The sequence below is a fragment of the Phalangium opilio genome, unplaced genomic scaffold, assembly GCF_054372755.1.
Source record: "Phalangium opilio isolate 3A_F unplaced genomic scaffold, DU_Popi_V2 ptg000209l_1, whole genome shotgun sequence".
NCBI classification, from domain to species: Eukaryota; Metazoa; Arthropoda; class Arachnida; order Opiliones; family Phalangiidae; genus Phalangium; species Phalangium opilio.
This window is the reverse complement of record NW_028324217.1, coordinates 18,423,185-18,444,333: the sequence shown is the minus strand read 5'-3', so window position 1 is coordinate 18,444,333 and position 21,149 is coordinate 18,423,185. Positions and strand designations below refer to the sequence as shown.

The 21,149-nt window shown below is 37.5% G+C and overlaps 3 protein-coding genes and 1 long non-coding RNA gene across 4 annotated transcripts; 1 reads left to right on the top strand and 3 right to left on the bottom strand.

Annotated features, from left to right (window-relative positions):
* Window positions 1-328: 328 nt before the first annotated feature.
* LOC149621026 (uncharacterized) lies at window positions 329-2,542 on the bottom strand. The gene is made up of 3 exons (XR_016375460.1): window positions 2,507-2,542; window positions 1,824-1,889; window positions 329-400 (listed from the first exon to the last, which is right to left on the bottom strand). It is a non-coding gene; the product is annotated as an uncharacterized LOC149621026 (long non-coding RNA).
* A 524-nt stretch (window positions 2,543-3,066) lies between these two features.
* On the bottom strand, window positions 3,067-6,992 carry LOC149621025 (uncharacterized). Its single transcript, XM_089855316.1, has 3 exons — window positions 6,797-6,992; window positions 6,511-6,584; window positions 3,067-6,433 (listed from the first exon to the last, which is right to left on the bottom strand). Exon 3 carries the CDS (start codon window positions 5,946-5,948, stop codon window positions 3,144-3,146), a length of 2,805 nt encoding a protein of 934 aa, XP_089711442.1. The 5' UTR covers window positions 5,949-6,433; window positions 6,511-6,584; window positions 6,797-6,992; the 3' UTR covers window positions 3,067-3,143.
* A 2,022-nt stretch (window positions 6,993-9,014) lies between these two features.
* Window positions 9,015-9,755, top strand: LOC149621024 (speckle-type POZ protein-like). The gene is made up of 2 exons (XM_089854680.1): window positions 9,015-9,064; window positions 9,134-9,755. Exons 1-2 carry the CDS (start codon window positions 9,015-9,017, stop codon window positions 9,753-9,755), a joined length of 672 nt encoding a protein of 223 aa, XP_089710806.1.
* A 632-nt stretch (window positions 9,756-10,387) lies between these two features.
* LOC149621023 (uncharacterized) lies at window positions 10,388-16,122 on the bottom strand. Its single transcript, XM_089854679.1, has 6 exons — window positions 15,986-16,122; window positions 15,560-15,641; window positions 15,386-15,490; window positions 14,928-15,059; window positions 13,948-14,857; window positions 10,388-11,074 (listed from the first exon to the last, which is right to left on the bottom strand). The coding sequence occupies exons 1-6, from the start codon at window positions 16,033-16,035 to the stop codon at window positions 10,557-10,559; spliced, it is 1,797 nt and encodes a 598-aa protein (XP_089710805.1). The 5' UTR covers window positions 16,036-16,122; the 3' UTR covers window positions 10,388-10,556.
* Window positions 16,123-21,149: the final 5,027 nt, after the last annotated feature.

The window sequence follows — 21,149 nt, the reverse complement described above, 5'->3', positions numbered from 1 at the left end:
TCACAAATAAACCTAATTATTCACCCACCCACAGAGTTTGGTTCTACTTTAAGGGACATAAGAATCGACAACTCATTCTGTACACTTAAAATGGGCTATGATACCAAAAGGGTCTCGCATTTCTGAGCTTAATTTCACACTAGTTAAAAATACCTCGGCTTCCAGTTTCCTGACTCGACCATCTCTAGCTTTAACTTCTTTGATAAGATCATCTTTGCTCAAGTTACAATCTTCCTTAGTCTTCATTTCCTAAAAACCAAGTTTCCCTAATTTTATATTTGCCTTAAACAGCCAATATTGCAATAATTTCACAAATACCTCTTTAATCGCCACCCTTTGAAGATTTACTAAACTCATTTCGGAATTTTGTAAAGAGAGTTTGTGAGATTGTAAATCTTCCCTAAAATAAAATTATTTGTCAAACAGAGGAAACCGAACATATAACAAGAAAGGTTCCCCAAAAAAATTGTAGCTTTCGCTATCAAAGCTTAGAAAAACATGCATAGCTAGTTCAAAAGATTGTGACAATTGACCAGGGTTGGCACGCTGGTATCCAGTCCGGTTTTATCCACCTGGATTAAACCGGTTTAAACCACGTTGAAAAATCCAGTGGATTTTTCAAAAAATACAGGGTGTTTGTGAAAGGTCCATCAATAATGAAAGGGCGTATTTATTGGGCCATTTTGAGTCGAAAATGTTCTATGACATTTTTCCGTTCGGGCCACTGTTTTCAAGTTATGATTGGAGTAATTTACGGATGACCCCTTAAATTTAATTAAGAAATTGAAAGACAGCGCTAATTTAATGAAGGGGTCATCCCTAAAATATTCAAATCATAACTCGAAAACGGTGGCTCGGACGGCAAAATGTCATAGCACATTTTCGACTCAAAATGGCCCAATAAATACGCCCTTTCATTATTGATGGACTTTTCACAAACACCCTGTATAATAATAGAGTACGGCGCAGGCACCATAAAGTGAGATGGAAGGAAAAGTTTGACCCACATGTCTTTACCTCTTTATTTCATTGAAATGGTCCATTCCCATATATTGTGGGTTATTTTGACGCACCCCCCTCCCACTGCTCCACCCGAAACTCGTGTGACTGAGTTGAATTTTTCCCAACGCTAAATTGGTTGGTCGGACCGCGCGTTTAGAAAAATCTTTATCAGACCCTGCCCTATTGAAGATCACAAAATAGCCTACCCGGGCCCGACCCTGCCCTATTGAAGATAATAAAAATGTCTACCCGGTAGACGGTATGAAAACCCTACCCGACCCGACCAGCAAAAAGTTTTAAGTCATTTTCTAACCCAACCTAGGATTTTCCGACCCGGTATGAGTCGGGTTGTATTGAAAAATCCCTATTAAATCAGGGGCCCTACTCATCTCTAAGGGAAATGTCTATAGTTTTATCAACTTTTATGTACAATAAAAATGATTCTCAATCAGACGGCCTAGTAGAAGACAACTATCGCACTAAATGTAAAAAGAAGTGCTAAAATTAAGCACTAAAGAGTAGTTTAAAAAAAGCCGGATGAAACCAATAAAATCCGTTTTAAACCAGCAAAAACCATACCAGTGGCTTTTTCAAGAAAAATCCGGATTTTTGCCAACCCTGCAATTGACACTGCAACTTCCTTCAAGATTAGGGGATTCCTCAAACCCATTTTTTGAATACAACCAGCTTCGTATAAATTATTTATTCTGCTAGTATTTTTTATTTTTGAACTTGCAAGAAAGATCTTTTTCTTTTCAAGATAGGTTTGGATCCATTACACGCCTTATTGACACCCAAGTTGCATTATATTCATCACTTACCAGCTTAAACGTTCGACCATAACACGACAATCCTTCACAAAATCCATCATACTTTGTACAGTTTCCCTGTTTAGATAACATACGTAACATTTTAATGATAATAAAAAACATGGCCATAAACAAAGATTCAGCGTTTTCCACTCAGTTCAATATAGGGTACGTTCAGTAACGAAAATATCAAAGAAATCGCTGTTTTCTTGATGTTTGGTTGATGGGCTCGAGACGTCACAGTGACGTAAAAGGTTGTTGAACGGAAAAGTCACATTTTGAAGTTAGCGCTGTTTTCGAAAATGGGGTTGGGGAAATGTCTTACTGGCCCTCAAAACGTTACGAAGCGCAAATGGTTCTTGCCCACTATTAACGAACTCGCAAATAATGAAATTGTTTAAGGAAATTATGTCCATTTGAATGGTAGAAGTAGTTTTGTAATGAAAACTAATACAATTACTGTTGGAATAGCATTATTGGAATTTAATTTTTAAATCCCGCGCCAACAACAGTCAAGCTTTACGTCACGCCATCAAAAAAACCATATCGATTAGATGGTTTTTCTGATGAGCAAGCGCTGAGCATCATGACGTCAAAACCGGAAACGCGAAAAAGCGTACAGTAGTGAAAATCTGGCATCGCTTAGTAAGCGCTGTCATCAAAGAGGTTTACTGAACGTACCCATAGATTCTTACCAGTCAAGGCTTATATCACCGCCTCCTATATAGAATCCAAGCCCGTGCACGGTGAAATTTTTAGGGGGGACTTTATGTTGTATAGGAACGCCATTTTCTCCCGATAGGTGGCGGGATTTATCCGAGATTTGAAATAATGGTTGTGTTCGCACAATACATTTTCTTTGACCAGTTGGGCAACATTGACTAAAGTGATCAAGTATTTGATTATCTTTCTCATTTCATGATTATTTTTAAATAATTCAAGATTAAAGTAAGTACATTCGTGACTAGGGGAAAATCTTGAAACTTAATAAGAAAAATAAAAATTATATGAATTGTACGAAAATGATTAGGGAAATTATAGGATTATTGATATATCTAATACAGGATAATTTTGGAAAACATAAGATAAACAAATTAATGTTATTTCATACTGCAGTGAACTAAGTTTGTACAATTTTACCCTTGAATTTGAAAACTAGTTAAGTTTAAGTACTGTGGTTTAACTTTGAAGTGAATAAATTCCCGGGTGAAGAGAAGACAGTGAAAGAAAGCAAACAAAAATTTGACATGGAAAATTTAATATAGGAACATATTTTATTGCATTTTTTTATCTGAAACATAGGAACTGAACCCAGACAACTGGTTAACATTTTTAAACCTTTAATACCTTACGCGACAATGGTTTTTTAGTAAGGTTTTTAAAACTTCCTCCTCTATCCGTTGCGTCATTTGCATAATTTGTGAAAAGTGGCCTTAAATACTTTTCAAGTATTTTTTTTGGTAAATTCTTATCGCCACAATGACAGTCAAAAGGCTTTCGAAAGTGCGGTAGGATTACTTGCATGTAATTTTGAAGAACATTGTTCCGGGGAAATAAATGGAGGGACCTATGAACAAAATCAGTTACCAAAACCAGCGATGCAATTAAAAGTCGCGATGGATATTTCAAGCCGCCTCTGTCTTGCTCTCTGATAAGGGACAAATGGGATGCATTCGAAGTTGGTTGAAGTAACTTTTCTATGCAGTCAAAACAGTCAGAGTTTTCTTCGGCAATTTTAACGATATAGCCTCCAATCATGGCGATTGATAAATTTTTAATTGTGACCTGAGAATTATCTCTACTACTTAAGTTCTCCATAGTGTTTAACATATTTTTCAAATGACTAGGCAGGTTTATTTGAGAGTTATTAATAGGATTAGGGTTTATTGTCAATATTTCATCATTGTTGCCTTCATTGACAACAACGGGTTTAGCTTTAGAGTCTCGGCTACAATTAGCGTATCCAGAAGCCTTCAAAATTCCAATACGTAAATGATGCTCTAGACCTAATGAGCACGCCCGAACATCTATTTGGTCATTGGTGCCACCAGAACGTCTAACATGTGAAAATGTGTCCTCCACTCCATCACTTGAAAATTTTCTGGTAAAAATATAATGAAAGTTGTTGTTCAGTAAATAACGAACAACAGCAACTGTGGATTTGGTAGTGATGTTTAGGGCTTCATAGGTTTCTTTGGTTAAGCATTCTGTGTTGTTAGTCGCATTTAGTTGTATCGTATCAATAAATTGAAGGAATTCCCCCTCAAGCCACTCAAGCCTTTCGTCATTAATGTCTTCAAATGGTAGTTTGTTTGGAACCCTTAAATGGATGCCATAAGTTTTATTATGTATGTCATGGATTTCAAACCATTTTCTGATCATTTCCATGAAATAAACTGTAACATCTATATGATCTTTATCTTCCTCATCGCACATATTGAGTCTAACTAGGGTTTTCATAGCTGCAGTTACAGGATAGGAAAAGAGCTGTATAGCTCTAAGGACATTCATTTTTTCGAAATTTGTTGGATAAACATGTTTTCTGGATAAAAACCTTACAGGTTTGACGATTTGCCCCTTTTGCAGCTGATACACCTTCTTGACATAGTCTGAATTAATTGTAAGTCCCATGAAAACAAAAACTCTTGATAGAAATTGGTTTCTTAGGTTTTTGATTAAATGACTTTGGTCGAAAGCAACAAAAAGAGGTCTTGAAGGATCAACTGGGTGTGCCACTTCATGTTTTAGTTCGCCATCAGCGAGTAGTTTATAGGCAGAAGCGTTGATCTTTGCGTTATCAGCAACCAGTCGGATCACCAAAAATCCTGATTCTTCTACGGCAGCAATGACATCCAGTAAGAGTTGATGCAGTTGCATTGCAGATAGTTTTGCCGTAAAGAAATAGCCAACTGGAAGCCTAAAGTTCGTAGACAGCCCTTGAAAGATGAAACACAACAAGTGAGTCGCTAATTCATCTCCGATTCCCTCATTAACACTTTGCGACGTAGCTCCAAAATATCTGTCAAGATGTTTGTCGTAAAGCAATTTTGACTTGAGGGCCATCTCATCAAATAGCAAAGATCCTAGTCTTTCGTTTTCATGTTTTAATTTAGCGAATTCCAATTTCAAACGTTGTTTTATCAGTGGTGTTATTCCATCGTCACCATTAGCATGACCAATAAACCTTTTTAAAGTAACTCTATGTGGAAGTTGTAAGATCTCAAGTTCCCTTAAAAAATTGTAGGCTGCGGGAGACTTCTTGTATAATAGGCAACAAATTTTAAGTGTTGAAGTTTCGTACGGGACACTTTTTTTTCCGAATGCATTAATTTGTTCCAATAAAAACTGAGCTGATAACTCTTTGTTCATACTGGCATTCATTATTTTCCTCAACTGAATAACTTCCTTCTGTTTTGCTGATTTTTTATGATTTTGAATTGATTTTCTCAGTTCCTGCAGTTTTTGTTTATAATCCTCATTTTGTTTCTTCAATTTATAGTTTTGACGCCCTAGTTTACGTGTTGATACCCGGTAAGCACGCTTTCTTATTGGTGTTGATGCTTGTGTAGATACACTTTTAAAGACAGGTGTTGAAGTAGAATTTTGATCGATCACAGTTTTATCTTCTTTCTCAAGTATCACAGAGTTATCTTCTTCATGTATCACAGAGTTATCTTCTTCATGTATCACAGAGTTGTCTTCATGTATCACAGAGTTTTCTTCATGTATCACAGAGTTTTCTTCATTAATGGTACAGTTACCTTCAAGTATGGTAGAGCTATCTTCAAGTATGGTAGAGCTATCTTCAAGTATAGTAGAGTTATCTTCAAGTATAGTAGAGTTATCTTCAAGTATAGTAGAGTTATCTTCAAGTATAGTAGAGTTATCTTCAAGAATCATTGAGTTATCTTCAAGAATCATTGAGTTATCGTCAAGTATCATTGAGTTATCGTCAAGTATCATTGAGCTATCTTCATGTATCATTGAGCTATCTTCATGTATCATTGAGCTATCTTCAAGTATCATTGAGCTATCTTCAAGTATCATTGAGCTATCTTCAAGTATCATTGAGCTATCTTCAAGCATCACAGAGTCCCCTTCTTTTTGTACCACACTTTCGTTGTGATCATTCATCATAGTTTCATTTTGATCAGTGTTTTTTTGGTTGACTTATCACAAAATTGTTCACTTGAGAGAAAAGGCATTTTCTTAAATTTAGTCTAGCTTCTAATAATCGAGTGGATGTCTTGTTTTGCAATTTATTCCCCATAGGTGAAAGTGGTAGTCTTTCAATCTGGTGATTATTAGTTTCAGGTCTAGCGGTAATTAAAGGAATGGCAAAAGGGAGTAGAACTCTTTTTCTCGAAACTTGACTAAAGTCACTTTTTAAAAAGTGCTTGCTACAAATTTTTACTTCGCCGTGCTTCTTTAAACATTCTTCATACTGTGATATTTTATCTCCAAAAACTGCGTCAATCCATTTCCTTTTCCTCTCTTCATCTTTAGGGAATAGGTGAAAGGTAACAGGCTGTGAATTTTCTAGTTCACGTTTTTTTCCTTTCCCATCTTTTTGAAAACAATTTGGTACACAGCAGAGCCGAACCATCCTTAATTCCTTATCACTATTTAAATGTATTAATTTGTTACAAAATCATAAAGCATGTAACTCTATTTAGTTATTGATTGTTGTAAACCTAACCTGTTTATATATCTTCAAATTTTCCTATTAGCATTTGGAAATTACCACTGGATTATTGGCGATACAATAATCAGCTAACAAAAAATAAATAAGAAACTGTTATTATTACATCAAGATCAAGTATTCAAGTTGCAAACTTGCAACGACATCAAGCCAAGGCCTACGACAATTCTTGGCTGAATGTCCTAAAACTCTACTTATTTTTAAAAGACTCGGTTGAAATATTGCATATTTAACTTTGAAAGTACATAATTAAAATAACATCTTAAATATTAATCTACATTACCTTAAATTCTTCACTCAAACGGCCAAAGAGAGCTCCTCCAACCTAGACAGAAAACTAAGGAAACGGACAAACGGTCGTTTTCAAAATCTCTACGTCACGGTAAAATCGCGCCTCTAGCGGTAGAGACTGGCGAATTAAAAATCCACTTCTGGAAAAATTTTTGGGACGGCGAACGGGCTTGGATTCTATATAGGAGGCGGTGCTTATATGAACGTTTTTCTTTCACAGTTACTCACACTGTTCTGTTTTTTATGTTTTTCGGGTCTTTGGGAGAAAAAGCTTCCTATTTTATAAAGAGCTTTTCTTCTACATGGATACTCTTTTTGATAATCAATAAATTATTATTAAAGGATAACCGTTACCGTAGCAAAGGAATTCACAAGAAGGTACAAACGCGAAAAAGAGAACGTCTAGCAGACAACTTTAACTTTTTCCAAAGCCCACAGACCAGTCTGGGAAATAATGATATTTTTTAAACTAGTCCTTTGGACCAGTGACCCCCTAGTGTCTGAAATAATAAACTGGTCTCTGGACTGGTCCTAGCCTTTGTTTTTCTATAGATTTGCAATTAATAAACTGGTCCCGAGGATCAGTTACCTCCACTTCTTGAATATAAAAACTAGTCCAAGCAACTAATAATCTGGTTTTGGACCAGAGGAAATGTGCTATTTCCCAGACTGCCACAGACTTCGTTACGATCTTTGACAGGGTGGGAAGGATTTGTTTTAAACTGGACATTGGGCCAGCGACCCCTCTGGCTTGGAATAAATAAACAGGTCCATGACCACTGACCAGGCCGCGTCGTCTGCTAAATTGAAGATGTGGATAATTACAATATATGTCTGGACTCTGGAAACCCTTGAATTTTCTTTTCACTGACCCCCCTCCGTTTTAATTTTTAAACTGGTCCAGGCAATTTTTAAACTGGTCATTTGCCCTGTGCCACCGCCTTATTTCCCATGCTGCTCTTTGAGCATGCTTTCAGGCTTCTTTACGCGAGGAACCAACGTGATCGAGTAGGCCGTTACCAAGCCACTGGACCCATAGCCCACTCGATCACGCGCAACACTACGCAAGCTGCTCGTGTGAGCGGTTTTTGTTTTCTAGTGGGCTCTGGACCAAACACCCAGTGGCAGTCACCCACTAAACCTGTGGGTACTGTACTGGGTACTAAAAAAGGCGGGAAATTCTCGTTTAGTCTGCTTAGAAAGAGGCTCAACAGCAACATCGTGCGGCAAGTGACGCGACTCGCGTGATCCAGGTGGCTATGGTAGGTGTCGCGTCGCTCAGATTGAAAATAACATCAGTGAGCACAAAAATAGAGGAGAGTCGGAGAGGCCAAATTCTCCGTCAGCCCCCCTTTCAAAAACGTTACCAGTGCCAGTGGCTCTCTAGGAGCGTGGCGCACATGCGCAATTGGCGCAACCGAGAGAGAAAAAAGTCAGAGAAGTTTGTTTACATTATTACGGCCGAGGCTTGAGTTTTACGGTGTCGGAGTCTCGGTGATACTCCGATACTCGAGCCGCTTCGCGAATCGTGCGTGCCTACAGTGCTTCGGCGACGGTATTTATCAAATTTGTTTCTTGTTTTTAATCTACTGACCCTTTCCAGTGTTTTATTTTTTAACCTCTCAATATTCAAAGAAAAATAATAAATATGGTTATAATAAAGTAAATAATCCATCTTTACATAGGTCAAATCTTGTTTTATGTTTGAGGAATGCCGGAATGAAATGAATTTAATATCGGGGCTACAGTTTTTCTTATTATTGTTACAGTTTTTGTAACATTTCTTATAGGAAACCATTATTAGGCTTACAAATTATTAAAAATTGTAAATTAACCGTAGACAAAGCTACAGTAACAACGCTGAATGCTGATCTCTAGTGTGTAATGTTAGCCTCTCTCTAACCGCATTTTCGGGTTTACCCTTTTTGAATTTCCCTCTCAAAGGATCACGTGACGTCTTACTCCTCGGCGGTGCGCCGAGGTAGATGCGCGTAAGAGCCATGGTGCCCGGCCGTTATAAAGTACCTTCCCCCTTCTATCTCTGACTCTCCTTTGGATAACTATGAATGGACTGTTAATATTAAAGCGCATGATCAAGATGGCGATCAATTACACCTGTGGAGATTGAAGAGTACCTACACTCACTTTAATTTCTATTGGTTCCTGAGCTTGAATGGGCACGTAGAGAATAAAAATCTAAAGTACGAAAAATGCTCTTGCCAAGTGGAGGTCTTCAACAACCAAAAGAAATTAACTATCCGCAAGGAAAATATGAAAGGACCAAACTTCAATGAATTCTACTTTACCTATATGTACTACCTCACCTCAGTGATGAAAGATGCATTAGTTTGAATAAAGAGATTGAAATCCTGATCACCTTTACCACCTGCGACGAAAATCCGTTCATCGAAGGTGAAAAGGCATTGTTGGACGACGGAATTCTAACAGACACGATCATCAAAACCATGGATCAGGAATTTCCTTGTCACAAGTTCGTCTTGGCATCGCGTTCCGAGTATTTCAAGAAAATGTTCCAAACAAATATGAAGGAAAGTCGAACGAATACCGTCGACTGGACTGGGGTTTTTGACGCCTCAGTGGTCAAGGACTTGTTGCATTTCCTCTACACTGGTCAGGAGCCCCCCAACATCGTTGAAAACCACTTTGGATTATTGGAAGCCGCTCACCTTTGTCTTTTACCCGATTTGAAGCGCATGTGCGCAGATAGCATACTGCGAAATATTTCCGTGGAGAATGCTGCTTACGTACTTCAGTCAGCTGAAATATACGAATCAAACTGGCTGAAAAAAGAAGCCGTGAAGTTCGTGGTTGCGCATTGGAATGATGTATTCGTTACAAATTTCTACCAGCAATTGGAACCGGGTCTTTGCAAGAGATTGCTGACTAGCATTATCGAAATGTTGGCGAAAAAAGATTTTAATGATAACTAATGAAATTACGGTGTGCATTTTAATGTTTAAGTGTTTCATTGGTTTTTTTTTCTTTGCTTAAGTCGAATAGTTTTTGAGCTACTTAATTTTCTCTAATTTTTTTTTATTCAGAAGCTTTGAATAAATTCCATAACTTTCAATTCATATTAAAGTAAATATGAATTATGTCAATTTCGTGTTGGGTTCAAAAAACATTCGTTCTGATGATTTTGTGGCTGTTAGATATTCGTCCACACATTAAACTTTCTGAAACATCTTTTGTACATTTAAATGTTTAAGTGTTTTTTTTTCTTTAAGTCTGCTAGTTTTTGCATTTTTCCCCAATGTCAAATTTTTTGAGCTTTATAGCATTCCCACTTATTTTTCTCTTATTGACAACATTAAACATTTGAAATTTTTTTTCAAAAGTTTCGAATAAGTTGCATAACATTGGATTCATATTAAAGTAAATATGTATTAATTAGTCATTTTGGTGTTGGGTTCAAAAACATTAATTCTAATGATACTCTAAAGACTGTGGCTCTTAAATACTCGTCCAAACATTAAACTTGTAGCAACATCTTGTTCGAATTCGCGCAAAATATTATGTAGAAATATTATAGTTATATTTTTGAATCGCAATGGTTTTCTTGTGTAGGTTTTTATATTAGCGTTAATTATGATTTAGTTTAGTTCATTAACAGTTACGGCCCATTCATTACAGAAAAGGTTGAAAGAGATAGTTTTTGTCCAACAATATTTAAAATGTTCATGTTACGATTAAAAAGAAATTTTACATGGTCTAGCAGCCTTCAAATCCATTTAGTCAGTCATGTGCCTTCTACGTTTATGTTCTGTCAAATAACTCTTCCACGTACTTGCGTAGTCACATTGATTACATTTGAAGGGTTTTTCACCACTGTGAATGCGTTGATGTGCGATCAAATTACTCTTCTGCGTGCTGGCATAGTCACATTGATCACATTTGAAGGGTTTTTCACCACTGTGAATGCGTTGATGTGCGACCAAATGAACCTTCTGCGTGGATCCATAGTCACAATGATCACATTTGAAGGATTTTTCACCTATGTGAATGCGTTGATGTATGATCAAGAGATACTTCCGCGTACTTGCATAGTCACACTGATCACATTTGAAGGGTTTTTCACAACTGTGAGTGCGTTGATGCGCGATCAAAACATTCTTCCACGTACTTGCATAGTGACACCGATCACATTTGAATCGTTTTTCTTCGTTACCCTTCTTAATGTGACGTTGTGAACCCCTTTTATATTCAGCAGAATATTTGATCCGAGTTGAACGTTTCTTCTTGAATTTTCCTACAGAAAATTATTAAACGAAATATAAAAACGACACACATACGATTTACAATATAGCATCAAAATACATAAATATTCAAGCGCACTTCATAAAAAATGTAATGCTAAGGCCTGTACGAAAACTCAGTCTTAAAGAAAAGAAACAGTGCTGATCAAGGCGTTAGCCGATGAGCAAACGACCTCATCAACCAAAAGGGGATGAACGAACATCAACTGAAATGCACAAGAAACCTCGGCGCGAAACTAGAAAGGTCGTATTGATGCTGAGTGAACACAAGTTACCAATTTATTTCGTTCTTGCACCCCCTCTCTCTTTTGTCAGGTCTAGTTTTCACTTTATATATCTGTCTGGCAAATGGCACCCCCGACTGTTATATTTTCCACTTGTGTGGTGTGAAATAAAGTACAATTGACACATAATTAAAAATAACTAATGTGTATATCCCTTCGATAGATAAAACTTATTGTTACAAAAATCTCCGTAACCAGAAACAATATCTCATTTCATCCAGCAACAAATAAACTCGAAATAAGTACCAGCATAAGAAAATAATATATAGCTCCCTATAAGTATGAAACTCTCCATTTAACCCATGTAAACAGCATTTTCTTTCACTGAAATTTTTAAAAAGTTTCTAAAGCCACCTAGTCTATTAGGAACTTATGGCGTTAAAAAAGCTGATTATTTGTTTAGAAAGTTGTCAAATTTTATATTATAATTAAATCGTTCAAGGTCTTGAAGTTCTTATTATGATAATTATAACTGATTAAGTGCGTGTCAAAATTATCATAATAAGTTAATACATAGCGCGAGATTTCTACGACCAAGGCTAGCCCCTACACATACGAGGTAAGGAGTGTCTCGTGTCTCTACGGGCGTGGTCATATTTCCCCGGTCCATCGTGCTTTTCGCGGACACCTTAGGTGGCGGTTTCGCCCCCCTTTACTCGTAGTGGCAAAACTACTCCCACGGGTCATAAATAGGAAGCGTGCCAAATTTGGAAGCAAATGCTGTAGTATGAAAATGTACTACGTTTCATACTTATAGCGCTATAGAGTAATGGCACCTACCTATTAAGCTCTATGGGTAGTTAACATGGAGTGCCACTACTCTATATCAGTTGAAGGGGGGAAACGTCACAGTTGGGCCCGCCAATAAACGGAGCCGGTTTTCACCCTCCCTCCTGGTGGGCCGCTGAAGAACTCTATGCTAAATTTCCCGCGCAATATGGCGCCTAGGCGGGGACTAGCGAAACCCCGCCTCAAAATCTTACCTCCCCCCGAATTGAAATAGCTCTATAGAGAGCTATATATTATTTTCTTATGGCGCCAGCGATAAGAAAGGAGTGAAGACCCTTGCGAAAGAGGACATTTTAAAGGTTCTGATACATAATAATCTAGCTCTATTGGTGGCTAGACCCTACGCCACAGCTTACCGACAGCGCCCTATACTAAGTATTACCGTGTTAACCTTGGAGATATTTTAAGTGAGTGAAAATGACCAAATCGAGCTCTTTAAAAGGTCAGGTTGGAAGAGATGTTTTCAGAGATAACAGATTTTCAAAACTCTTTTCTATAATTAAACATATTTTAAAGGTCTGGGCTATAATTCACTTCAATCTGTGGGCTTAGATATTTAAATGAAAGGTCTGAGGCAAAATTCAATTGTGTTATTTTGGAGTGCAGAGTGTGCAGCTGAGAATGGAAAGTAATTGTTATCATTTCATATAAAAACCTAAAAAAGTCGTATAAATTCAATTATGTGAGAATTGAAGAACCAAAATTCCTGAGCTAGCGAAGCGATTTTTGAATCTGACCAAATGAGATATCACTAATTCTGCATTTAAAACGTCATACAGCTGGGATTCTAGATAATTGCTTTGAAATCTCAAAATTATAGGACTTAATTGGACGATTTGCGAAATTATAGGACTTAATTGGACGATTTGCGAAATTATAGGACTTAATTGGACGATTTGCGAAATTATAGGACTTAATTGGACGATTTGCGAAATTATAGGACTTAATTGGACGATTTGTGAAATTATAGGACTTAATTGGACGATTTGTGAAATTATAGGACTTAATTGGACGATTTGTGAAATTATAGGACTTAATTGGACGATTTGTGAAATTATAGGACTTAATTGGACGATTTGTGAAATTATAGGACTTAATTGGACGATTTGTGAAATTATAGGACTTAATTGGACGATTAGTGAAATTATAGGACTTAATTGGACGATTTGCGAAATATTGGAAAAACATGGGCCCGCCCACAGTTGCGTGCACTGCTCCCCTGTAGTTACGCCACTGAGCCCAATGTGGTTTGATGGAAACTTTTGAAGACCCACTTGAAATCCCCGAGATTATTTCCAATTTTGAGCAAATCCCAAACTCAGGTTATACGGGTTCAGTATGAACCCTGGAATAGGGATCCTCCTGATTTTAACAGGAGTATTAAATAGGTGTTTTCAGTTTTTCACCTAGATAGCAGTACCGCCAATAGCGTTTTCAATTTACCGTTCAAGGAAGCTAGATATGCTCGGATTTCCGTTTTCAATTTACCGAGCGCTGGACCGGGGACCCGAGATCCCATCGGTGCTAATCTGTACAGAATAGATAGCTCGCAAAATTTGTATCGACGATTAGGACGGGAAAAGAAAATCGTTAAAGCAGCTCAAGAAATGAAGAGCATTTCATGTCGTCTAGAGCAAATCGAGAGCGATCTCAGAGCAGTTATTGGAAAACGCCATTAGACTATACACCGAGAAGGCGGATTTAATTGATTAGCATATTTCTACCATTGGGAGTAGTGGTAATATGAAACCCCACTCTAGGCACTCAGTCGATTAAAGTATAAAATGACTTACCAATTTCCGAACAACGTGATTCGGAATTCTTTGGAGCGATTTCTTGAAATGTCTCCGAGTTGGACACCGAACTATTATTTCCGACTTCGATCGGAACTTCGGGTAAATTGAATTCCATAGAGACGGAGGTCAATTCTGACAGTTCATTTGGGCTACGTTTTGGTTTAGGAACACACACTGGCACACTCAGAGACCTTGGATCAACACGCTTCAGTTTTGGCAACTGACACAGCACCATACTTCGATTTTGTCTATCAGTTTTCTTCGCACCTGTCAAGGTTATTCTGGATTGGTTATCATCGAGATCGTTTTCTACGGCTAATTCTTGTGAATCGCTTTCGACATTTGCGCCAAGAGAAAGATCCAAGTGTTTTTCGACTTCAACATTCAATTCGGGAACACGAAATTCCTTTGATCGAGTTGTTCTTTCGTCAGTTTCTCCCTCTGTCGAGACACTTTGTGATTTACGATAAGAATCGATAATTGTATTATTGTTCTCAAGAGGTTCTCGTGACGAATCACTTTCCGTCGTTGTGTCGAGAGGCATTTTCAATTGGTTTTCGACCTCGAGCTTCGGCGAAGGCACACAAAGTGGCGAATTCTCACTGCATATCAACTTAGTGACACACGCATTCGTAATTCGCGTTATAAACCCCATATTTTTAGACCTTTTTGGGATAATTTCAGTTTCGTTGTTTGCATTGCCAACCTCGGTAACATATTGAGGCTCAGAATCAGGCGATTCTTCACTAATATCTTCTCTACCCAGCATGCCTTGGACATTGACAGCTTCGACACTGTGCATCACAATTGGAAGAGATAACTCCTGGCCATTAATTCCCGAATCATTTTCAACGGGTTCAGATTTCACTAATTCATCGTTAGCTAATTGATCCATTCCACTTTTCTCCTATTTTTCAAACAATCAACTTTGGAGTAACTCTTTCCCACCGACCATTAAAATGAAAAATGTTCCATACCATCAAATCTTTGATTCTCTTTTCCAACTCTTTATTGACCCTATTGAGTCTTTCAATTTCGTCTATTTGTTTATTTATCGTTAACGTTGTTTTCACTCTCTCTTTTCCCATGTTTGAAATTAAAACATTACGCTAAACAAAATAAGATTTCATTTTAACAGTAAATATTCTTTGGCCTTTCGTTGGCTGAGCGTATTTTAAAGGGGCAAGCAGGAAAGAACAAAGTTCCTTGTTGGATTTCTTTGTTACTAAACAGGGACGTGTTACCAATCCCCTTAGATCAGAGCCAATCCTGGTTGGTATTTTCACAAATAAACCTAATTATTCACCCACCCACAGAGTTTGGTTCTACTTTAAGGGACGTAAGATTAGACAACTCATCCTGTACATTTAAAATGGGCTACGATACCAAACGAGTCTCATATTTCTGTGCTTAATTTCACACTAGTAATAAATACCTCGGCTTCCAGTTCCCTGACTCGATCATCCCTGGCTTTAACTTCTTTGATAAGATCATCTTTACTCAAGTGATCATAATTACAATCTTCCTCAGTCTTCATTTCCTAAAAATAAAGTTTCCCTATTTTTATATTTGCCTTAAACAGCCAATATTGCAATCATTTCTCAAATACCTCTTTAATCGCCACCCTTTGAAGATTTACTAAACTCATTTCGGAATTTTGTGCCGAGAGTTTGTGAAATTGTAAAGCTTCCCTAAAATAAAGTTTCTTTTCAAACAGAAGAAAACGAACATATAACAAGAAAGGTTTCCCAATACATTGTAGCTTTCGCTATCAAAGCTTAGAAAAACATGCTTAGCTAGTTCAAAAGATTGTGACCATTGATGGACACTGCAACTTTCTTCAAGATTAGGGAATTCCTCAAACCCATTTTTTGAATATAACTAGCTTCGTATAAATTATTTATTCTGCTATATTATTTTTAATTTTTAAAATAACAAGAAAGATCTTTTTCTTTTCAAGGCAAAATAGTTTCGATAGGTTTGGATCCGTAACACGCCTTAATGACACCCAAGTTGCATTATATTCATCACTTACCAGCTTAAACGTTCGACCATAACACGACAATCCTTCACAAAATCCATCATACTTCGTAGAGTTTCCCTGTTAAGATAACATAGGTAACATTTTAATGATAATTAAAAACATGGCCTTAAACAAAGATTCAGCGTTTTCCCCTCAGTTCAATATAGATTCTTATGAACGTTTTTCTTTCACAGTTACTCACACTGTTCCGTTTTTTATGTTTTTCGGGTCTTTGGGAGAAAAAGCTTCCACTTTTATTAACAGCTTTTCTTGTACATGGATACTCTTTTTTATAATCAATAAACTGTTATCAAAGGTTGAACCGTTATGTAACAAAGGAATTGACAAGAAAGTACAAACGTGAAAAAAGAGAACGTCTAGCAGACAGCTTTAACTATTTCCAAAGCCCAGTGACCAATGACCATAGCTCTTTTCGTAATTTTATGCACGCATGCTCAGAATAACTCTGGGGGCCAGTTAAGCAGACTACGCTTTGAACTTGCGTTGAAAACAGCCATGGAAATAAGGTTTTTTTTTTTTCAACTAGTCCTCGGGACCAGTGACCCCGACATCTACAATATTCAAACTGGTCCCTGAGACCAGTTACCCCTGTGCGATTTAATTTACTACTGGTCCCACTTTAAAATTATTTATAAATATAAAATTACATGGTCCCAAATCATTTTTAATAATTTGACTACATTATCGTACGAAAGCCAATAGATTATCGATTTTCAACCAAAATTATCGTACGCTTCAGCGGTGTTCTGATTGACCTTGCAATTATACTAAAATCGTTACAACTTACAAGGGTCCTGAAGGAGATGGACAAATAACGTCTCCAAACGTTTCTTTCATCCTGCCTTTGGACTTAAAACATGAATAATTTCATCCTATTTCACCTTTTTCTTCCTCTAGCGAGCCTTTTGTGAACAGATTAGTTAGATTTCCCTCTAAATTATCGTACGCCGAAGCCGAATTATCGAATTTAGCTTACTAGTACAGCGTCATAATTTTTTTTTTTTTTTTTTTTCCACCTACGAGCACTAGTGCTTAGCCGTGAGGCCTTGAGCACCAGGAAGAATGGAGCGGGAGACCCTACGCGGCCCAGCACAGACGGGGGCCGCTAGGTCATATGTGGATAAGCAGGGAAGGAAATGAGGTTTACTTGGGAGGTGACGGAAGGTGGAATTGGGGTAAGTCACCTCCGGCGGACACGGGACAGTCGGCACCTATAGGGTAGGATCGCCGACATGTGTCGTATTCCCTCAAACTTTGCCGCCCAGAAGCTGGACTTACAGGAGCGCGCCACACTCCCGGCTCAGCGTCATAATTATAGTAACTCTTAAAATTATCATATTGTACTATAATTATCGTACGTCTGGCAACGCTGTACTGATTACTACTAACCTGACACTACGACTAGCAGTAGAGATAATAGATAATTTTCACACATGGAGGATTAATACCATTTTCACCAGGAAGCCGGGGTATCTGGAGGACAAAAACCCGTCTGCTTTTGTCCTCCAGATAGCCCGGCCTCCTGATGTAAATGGTATGAATCCTTCATGAGTGAAAAATATCTATTAGGAATTAAGATTAAGACTCCTTGCAATGAGGAAGGAGTCGAAATTTGACGAAAACCTTTAATTAATAAACTGGTCCCCTTTCAATATTTATCATAGTTTAGAATTAATAAACAAGTCCCTAGGACTCGTGACCCTCCGTTTCTGGATAAAAAACTAGTCTGAGTAATTAATAAAGTGGTTTTGAACCTGTAAACCTGTGTTATTTCCATGGCTGCCACTGAGCACTGACTGCGTTACGAACTTTTATCATGCTTTCAAGCAGTCTTTGAAATAGCACAGGTCCACAGGTCAAAAACCAGTTTATTAATTGCTCGGACCAGTTTTTTTATTCAAAATCCGGGGGTTACTGGTCCTTGGGACCAGTTTATTAATTGAGAATTTTTATGAAAATTCAGGAGGGACCAGTTTAAAAATTCTAGTCATTATAAATTTCTACTCCATGGATATAGACTCCTAGCCTTGACTGGTTCTCTTGCCTAACCCTTCCTTACTACAACCACAGCCCACTCGATCACGCTTTGGCTTCACACGCTATAGAAGCCCCCCCCCACACAATGTTTTTCCTGTGTAAAAGTGCGTGTTGGTAATTTAGGGGCTTTTTCGCTCGAAAAATCCAAGAAGCCAGCTTTTAACATGAACGGCTATGGAAGGAACACAGTTATCCTATGAAAAACATTGACATGTACAAAAATGGGCCAAGCCTCGCCTCGTGACCTCTCCGCCGTAAAACGTTCTGAGATCCCATGTAGAGCCAAGTCTGCCTTTTGTTCTCATTCAATCGCCAATTGAACAATTATGTTATAAATTAAGTCCTTTTCCAAATTAATAACCAATATTCTTTGACTCTATCATTATTATACATCTTTGTTCGTATCAAAAATATCGTGACTTGGCAATCGCAGGTAAGTAATATTAAATGGAAGTCGAGGGGATATTCACTAAATCGTTGCTGATTTTAAAATAATCGAAGGGATATTCACTAAATCGTTGCCTATTTTAAAATAATTGAAGGGGATGATCTGCGCTTGCCAAGTCACCATATTTTTGATACGAACAAAGATGTATAATAATGACAGAGTCAAAGAATATTGGTTATTAATTTGGAAAAGGACTTAATTTATAACATAATTGTTCAATTGGCGATTGAATGAGAACAAAAGGCAGACTTGGCTCTACAGGGGATCTCAGAACGTTTTACGGCGGAGAGGTCACGAGGCGAGGCTTGGCCCATTTTTGTACATGTTAATGTTTTTCATAGGATCTCACTTCTTTTTGTAGATCCTCTCGTTATACTTCGGTAGTTATATTAAAACAAGACCCTCTCGTGGTACTTCGTTTGCCAATATAATCGCTAACGTTTGTCCTTATTAACGCTGAATTACCCCTTTCGACCCGCAGAGAATATGTAATAAAGATTGTACTCGATATCCTAATATAAGAATGTAGCATCAGTTACGACACATTTATTTTAAACTACTACTCTTATTAGCTTTAATATATATTTAACTTGCGGTTAACTTTGGACCATTACTTCCTTTCATCAAGAACACACACTATTTCTGTTGAAAAGACGGCAGCGCCATCTAGTTTTAAAATAAAGAACTAAAGAACAATTTTATAAAAATTTCGGGATGTTTTAATTTTTCTGTGCTTTATAAAATAAATGAAAACTAAATCCTGAATTTTAAGTTTCTATCTACCCTAGAAGTACCTTAGAATTTTGATGATCGGTGAGTGAGTGAGTGACAAAATAAGGTAAATTTCACCTTCGATATTTCGAAAAGTATATAGGGTAGGAACTTGAAATTTGGAAACTATAGCTAAAATTGACAGTCCTCGCGGCAAGCAAAATTTCACACTTTTACCTGTACCCATCACGAAGTTACAGTGGGCTTAAAAGTGCCACGAGTTGCTTCGAGAAAAGGATGTCAGTGCTCGACTTGGCTGGGAGCACTGCCGTGCTCCCAGATTTATCCGTAATTTTGAAACTACTGGTGCAAATCTCTTGAAATTTTAAAGAGATGTGCTAAACAATGTTTGCTATGTTTTGGAAATTTTCAAAAGTTTCCCTTTTATAGTTTTTTGTATAAATATTAGAACGAAAATTAGCCCTAATTAAAGGGATTGGTCTTGGAACGGTTTAATATGTTTCTTGCGTTTCACTTGTTCAAATCTCTTGAAATTTTAGTGAGAGGCACAAAATTGAATGGTTTTAAATTATGATGCAGTTTCAAAGTTTTCAAAGATACAATTCACTTCCAAAAAATTCATTAAAATTTTGTTTGTTCATAATCCTACAACCTATAGAGCTATTTCAGAGGGGGTAATGGCTACGTCACCAATGCTATTTGCCCATAGAGAAAACCCTCATAAAATGGCCGCCCTACACTCAAAGGCAGGCCCAATTTTCGTACCAGACGAAATTTTTCCCCCACTGAAATAGCTCTATTTAGTCACTTAGGGAAATTTTAGGACAAGAACTATTCGTTTTAAAACTTCGAAATTTTGCACGATAATTTAAAACCTTTCAATATGCCTCTCACTAAAATTTCAAGAGACTCGAACCAGTGATACCAGAAGTTAATGACTACATATCCAGGGAAGTATTGGACACTAAGGCTTTATATAGTGTCCATCCCTGCTAGTCAAAATTGCCTATGGCAATCGTAAAAGAGGGTCGAAAGTTTCCTCCCCACTAGGTAAACGATCTAATCTACTGAAAAAAATCCCACGCCGAGAGGCTGTGGCACTCAAACTGTGGGGCGTGTTCAAAACTTCTTCAGCGCCAATCGTTGAAAAGCCGTCTCTGAAAATCCATTAAAATCCGTGGGCCTAGGACCCCAAACTAGTTTGAACGTAATTTCTAGCAAATTCTATTAAAACAGTTGTTCTTGTCACCGTTTCTGATTCGTTACCTCAAACATGGAACTAACTAACGCTAGGGACGGTCCGCACCGATAGAACTTACATTAGTCTCTCTGAAAAACATTCGTTGATAAACCCTCCCGCTTTTAACTCCCCCCTCCTGAAATTTGGTGATTTAAAACGGAAATGAGCTAGATTCTTAACGCCATCTAGAATTTAGTTTTAGTACTATATTTAACATGCGGGATCTGCTGTAGAAGTCGTATGCTATGTTAGGCGTGGCGTTACCATGGCGTAACATTTGTGTAAATTGTGCTACTATGGAACTAATTAACGCATAGATATTCATTTTATCCCTAACCTTGAAACATAATTTATTTGCGGAACTAAGTATTTAACACTTAAAAGATTGTACCGTTGTTTTTAAAGTAATTATAAATATGGACTTGTGTGTATAGTGATTGTAGAAGTGACAATCGCCAAGCTCAAAAACAGTACATGAAATATGCAGAGTTTATCGCTTTTCCTAAACCTATGCGTAATAATGAAATAGCAGACTGCTTTTAAGGCTTATTGCTACCCGCTGCTTTTAAAAAATTGAATCACTTTTCCGGTTCGCACCAAATACTCGCTAGGGTGCGTTGTCACCGAACATTTCTCAGATATTCACGCTTGCGGACCGTCCCTAGCGTTAGTTAGTTCCATGATCGCGAGACCCCGCT